This window comes from Marmota marmota, unplaced genomic scaffold, assembly GCF_001458135.2.
Source record: "Marmota marmota marmota unplaced genomic scaffold, marMar, whole genome shotgun sequence".
In the NCBI taxonomy this organism is placed as follows: Eukaryota; Metazoa; Chordata; class Mammalia; order Rodentia; family Sciuridae; genus Marmota; species Marmota marmota.
Window position 1 is genome coordinate 29,604,179 of NW_026000093.1, and position 6,364 is coordinate 29,610,542.

Below are 6,364 nucleotides of genomic sequence, written 5' to 3' on the forward strand. Positions count from 1 at the left end.
AGAGGGGAGAGGGGTAAGGTATTAAAAGTCATAATTTACTTCAATCAAAATAAACTCCAGTCACTTTGTTTTGGGGTGGAGGGTACTAAGGATTTAACCCAGATTTGCTTTCCCAGTCTTTTTTTGAGACAGGAACTCACCAAATTGTTGAGGGCCTTTGCTAAATTGCTGAGGCTGGCCTCAAACTTGGAATCCTTCTGTCTCAGCCTCCAGAGTCTGGGATTACAAGCTTGCACCACCACACCCAGCCAAAATAAACTCCAGATGGATGAAAGATTTAGATGTAAAAAATAAAATCATAAAAACATAAATTCAAAGTGAGGAAGGCTTTTTTAGGAATGATTCAAAAGTTAGAATCCACAAATGAAGCCATCAATTAGTATTTCTGGTTGGGGGGAAAAAATCACTAAAATCAAAAAAAAAAAAGAAATGACAAACTAGGAAAAATATGTATTAAAAACTCACATTATGATCAAAGACCTACACATTACAAAACAAAGAGAAAAAACACATAATAGATAAGCTGGCAAAGGTTACTACAACCAGAAACTTCACAAAAAATGAAATCTAGATCTAAAACATATCAGAAGTACAACTGCCTTCATATTAAGGATATATGATGAGACACACACTGAGAAGCCACTTTTCTTCTGTGAGATAAGCAAAGCTGAAAAAGTGTGAGAACAGCCTGGCCACGTGGTACAGGAAAGCAGACGGTCACACTGCTGGTAGAAGTATAATTGGCACCACTTTTATGGAGCAGAATTTGGCACAATCAAAACTGAACAGTCACATTCTTCTAAGAATTCTTCCTACAGACATATAGGCATTTTTGCAAAATGATGCATATATATGCGTATAGATCTATATACATATATAGGTATATATCTGCTAAAGCTTTTCAACACACACCATCACCAAAACATTCCATTTTGGCTTAATGATTATTTTGAGCTAAATGACCCTGAATAATAGCAAGGCATTCTGACATTCTTTATCTTCCTGCAATCAGATGAAACTTACATATGAACAATGTCCTTCCTACACAGGAAAAAAGAAACATTCTTACAGCAAACATAGAAGACAAAGAGAAATCTATACCAACAAATCTTGTTAAACTAATCTTTGTCTTAGTTACTTTTTCACAATTGCCAATCCTAGAACTTAGTCACTTATTTGGGTCTTCAATTTTCTTGTGAGTGGCCCCCCTGTACAGGTAAACTAAATAAATTTGCATACTTTTATAAATGAGTATATTTTTTCTTTTTTTTTAATTTATTTCATTTGTTTTAATTAGTTACACATGACAGTACAATGATCTTGAAATATCATACATTTGAATCATATGATGAGTGTATTTTTCTTCTGTTGATTTGACTTTATACATTAGCCCATTAGAAAACTCTGAGAAACTAGAGAAGAAATTTCCCTTCCCCTATAAAGCCACACTTAAAATACCCATCAGCATGGAACAAGCTAACTTACTGAATCCCAAGCTTTCAATTCTGCAAACATAATAAATATGTAAATATTATTTCAGAGTTACTATAAGTGACATCATTCGTTGCTCAATATAAGTTTTTATAGGTGTTTCACGTCTGGGAAGATACAACAAAATGGGTTAAAAATTGCCTAATACAGACACAAAATAGTATATATATAACAGACATGTACAAATGGCCATTAAAAATGAAGCTGTTCTAGGGGCTCGGGCTGTAGCTCAATGGTAGAGCGCTTGCTTGGAGCATGCGAGGCACTCACTGGGTTTGATCCTCAGTACCACATAAAAATAGATAGATAAATATAGTGTCCATCTACAACTAAAAATATTTTTTTTAATAAAGCCGTTGTAAGTTGGGCTATAGCTCACTGGTAGAGTGCCTGCTTAACATATACAAGGCTCTGGATTCTGTCCCCAGCATAACAACCACCACAACAAAAAGCTGTTCCATATAATAATATTGTGTTGAGCGATCAGTAAAACAAATACTGTATTTAATGAAGAAAATTGGGTCCTTAACAATTTATATGCTAGTTTATATAAGCCACACATACGTGCTTAAGTATATGTGTACATCTATACAAACATACATAGACTCTCTCAGGATGAACAGAGAAACTAGTAAAGATGACAGCATTGTTATCTAAGAAAAATAATAGCCAAGGAGATGAGAATGACAAAGAGATTTAAATCTTACACCCTTTCAGTCATTTTGAGTTTTGTATCAGGTGCATTAATTACTTGAGAATACTAGACAAATGATGTTGAAGTATATTTTTAAAATACATCAAGTTTATTTTTTTTTTAAGTTTAAATGTAGAGTATTCAATAAGACTGCTTTGTGATTTATTTTAAATAACTATACGGATGAAAACAAACCAATATGTTAACTATAATTTTCCAGAATAGGATTACAAGTGATTTCATTTTCTTTTTCTAAATCTACACTATTGATTTTTCTAAAATGGACAACTATTCTTGATAACAAAAAACAAAGTAATTTTACATTCAAACATTTTCTTTATGAACTTTCATAAACAATTTAAATATCTTTATCATTTTTACCTTTTTGTCTTAGATAAAAAGACATGCTAAAATTATGGTTTTAGCACAGCTGGTAACCACCCAGTTTAAATAAATTTGGGAATGTCTCAGAGGAGAGACAATTTACAATTTACTATTTTACAACAGTCAACAACTAAAGCAGCAATAATTAACCCCAACAGGAAAATAAAATAAGCTTAGCCTGCAACAAAAGGCTCAGTAGCTTTAAGTTTGGGGGATTGAGGTATTCTTTTGTGTTCTAAACTGTGCATGTATAATATTTGTTTTTACTGCAGGTATAGATTATTCTGTTTTGAGATCTTGCTAAGAGATCACAACCCCTCCCACCACTCAGCTTTTCCTCCAGAGACTAGGCAAGCTGTTGCATAAAAATAAATGCAGGAAGTGAAGGAGGGCTAACAAAGACATTAGCACCATATGGAAATCGAGAGTGTTGACCAAAGAAATTAATAGCCTAGGTAGATCACAGCTAGAGACTGTGAGCAGACCCTCACAATGGTGTCCTTTCTTCTCTATAAATGCTTTGCTTTTAAATAAATGACATGCCACATTTGTGTTATACCTAAGGCATAATTACAATGAGGAAATGATAGTGGCAATTATCTTGCAGCCTCCCCTCTGTGGGTTTTTGGCCTCAGAAATCTTCCCCTATCCTCTGAAAGTAATAAAGTTGGCTTTTTCCCCTTTAATTCTAACTATTAAAATTCTTAGTGGCTAGGTGACTATCTCGGCTTCAATAAAATAATGCTAAACTAAACTTACATAAGAGAATACTTGCATATAAATATTTATTCAGCCTATAAAAGGAGGCAGGAGTTGGGGGGGGGGAGTTGTTGTTAGTTTTGTTTCGTTTCAACATAAGGTATGCTCTAGTTAGCCAGTCACACTGGGAAATGCCTTACACATTAAATGCACTGTGGTTAGCTTAATGCTTAGAAATTATTGAAAGACATTATGCAGTTTAAGGTATTTCAAATCACTGAATGTTTTTTGAACTCTCACTGTAAGCAGAGTATTGTATATAAGGACTGGGTATAAAGAAAGTAGAAAATATTCTGGTCTTCCTACAACACAACATTAGAATATATGGCTGAAAACACAACGAAAAGAGTTCCTTTTTTAAACTTTGCAACTGTTAATAAAATTCCCAGCAACGGACAGATTTTGAGATCTTATAAGGTTTAAGCAGGACATTTTCAATAAAGAATGCATGTAAGAAAAGAGGGCATTTAACTTTGTAATGAGAGTTTTGATTTTTAACGGACAAATTTAAGAAAACTTCATGCACATAAGAAATAAAGAAATCATAAAAAATTTATGATTTGGTTTGAAATAATTTGCAAAAAAAATCATCACAATTCAAGAGACAATCACAAAGTTTTATAAATCTTATCTCAGTCAACACAGTTTGCTAATGAACATCAAACTCAAACATTCCACCTTGTTCACTTTAAGCCAGACATCTTGATACAGATTCATTTAAGACAGATCCCTCTGCGCTACCAGTTCAAAGGCCTTCGAAGTAAATTTATGCACTAAGCCCAACACAGCCTTATCAGTAACTTTTTTTCCCAACCGCAGAGTTCTGCTTCTTGAGAAATAGGGAAAAAGGGACATGAGGCAGTGGGAAACAAGAGATCAATTTGGAGAGAGACAGAGGTTCCAGTTACTGGAACCTGCTCTTGGATACCTTTCCCTCACACTTTAGCCAGTCAACACACTGCTGAGCCCTGACTGTGTGCCATGAGAACATACAGATGAAATGACAGGCAGACAGAAGCAAAAGTTTAAGAAAAGGCCATATGAATCTAGCATGGCAAAGCATAGGAGTAAGCCAACAGACCTTCCCAAAGCAGGGAACTCCTCTTTATCATTACAGCCTACCACATTGTCCATCACTTTAAAAAGGCTAGGATTTCCCTAGCCCTCCAGGATGGACAATTAAAAACAAGGACTAACTTAACTAATGAATATCTCAACCAACCAAAGACACCATCTGAATATTATAGACTTACCTTAAGCCAAAGGATTAATTAAACTTTCTTAGAATTAGAAACTTAAAAAAAAATTCTATAAAATCACAGAAAGTTAGAATATGGCAATAGTACTGCAATTGTTACCACGCAAAGCAGAACACACAACATATTAAAACTAATCAGTCCAGTTACCTTTATCAAACAGCTGCTTAAACTACTTTGGCATATACCAAGCTCAGTTACTCTAAAAACTTCATTTATGTTAAAAGCAATTTTATGTTAAAAACAAATGAGTATACAAATATCCATGTACATGTTTACCTCTGCCATCACCCACATTAAAATCCAGAGTAAGGCTGGTTTCCACGGTGGCCCCCAAGTCTTCTAACAATACATATAAAACCTATGTTGAGATTTCTTCACTCATTTGAGGGTCTACTATGTACAAGTCACCATGCTGCCCAACCAACCACACATGACCAAAGATGGAATGTTCTGACCTTAAGAAGCTAAAAACAGGCTGAGAATGTGGCTCAGTGGTATACAACTTACCTAGCATTCCTGAGACCCTGGGTTCCACCCCTAGCATAAAACAACAACAAAAAAAAGCTGAAAATCTAGCAGATAATGTATGCATGCATATAGATCATATAGATACATATATAATGAATAACGTGTGTATGTATAAAACATATTGTACATAAGATTTATAAGCACTCACATGGTAAGTGTGAAATTAATTTGAGGGGTTGGGAGGAAAACAAGTGTCAGAGGATCCCACAGATTCTATCTTACAAGCTATCAGAAGTAAAAGACAAAACAGTATATGTGGAATATGGTTTTATTTACATAAAAACTCATAATGAAGGTAAATACTGCAAGAAAATAAGCAAAAATGGTTAAGTGCTGTGTCTGGGCTCAAAACAGGAATGATTCCTATTCCTACTTCCCAAATATTACCTTGTTATCTTTTCTTAGCATTTGTGTATCTTTTTAAAGGCCTGCCATGCATATCTACGTTAGTCTGGTTTATTATCAGCAGAGAGCTCTCTAGGATGAAGCAATATTTAAATCTAAAAATTATGCCCTAATATTACCACACCTCATACAAGGATTCTCTTGAAGGCAATTTCACTTAAGTTACCATCTTAAAAAATAGAGCTACAGTAAATTAAGGGTTCTGTCCTGTGGGATTTCACCTTGATGGAAAAAAGAAAACCCTCAATATAAAAAGCTCCCTCCCGCACCCCACCCCACCCCCAAATTAAACCCACAGACACCACTCCACAATTCGGAAACACCTGGTATGTCAAATATCTTACTTCCAAAACCATTGCCACAGGATCAAAGACCACTAAAAATCTTAACCAAGCACCTAAACTCCAAGTAGGCAAAAAGTCTCAACAAGTCAGGTACCCATTCTGAGGTCCTTATTGAGGGACAAAAAAAAAAAAAAACCGACCCACAGCCCCCCAGTTCCTGGTTCCCATCACTTGCCAGCTCTAGCTGTACTGTACGCCCAAAGCGTTGGGTGCTTGGCCAGCACCTCCTCTGCATCCCAGAATCTTCTCTCCCTCTCCCTCTTTCCTATAGGTCCTTCCCCTCTCTCTCCATTTCTCCCCAACACACACACACACACACACACACACACACACACACACACACAAGTACCGATTCCGCCCGCCAGGGTAGCTCCCTCCAGCTCAGCCACCCCAGGATGCCGGATATGGATCCGGGAGAAGCAACTTGCGGCTCGGGCCGGAGAGGCTCAGCACCTGCCCGGCCGCCAGCAGCCCGGCGCCGAACCCTCGCCCGCCGAACG

General features: G+C 36.3%; 1 protein-coding gene across 3 annotated transcripts in view; it reads right to left on the reverse strand.

The window, feature by feature from the left end:
• Tpd52 (tumor protein D52) overlaps window positions 1-6,364 on the reverse strand; it is a 107,364-nt gene that overhangs the window by 100,086 nt on the left and 914 nt on the right. Inside the window, exon 2 of one of the 3 annotated variants that reach the window (XM_048783099.1) lies at window positions 5,095-5,124. The exons of the other annotated variants lie outside the window; for them this stretch is intronic. Coding sequence (XP_048639056.1) covers window positions 5,095-5,124 — 30 coding nt within the window. The remainder of the gene's footprint in view (window positions 1-5,094; window positions 5,125-6,364) is intronic. 3 annotated transcript variants of the gene reach the window in all.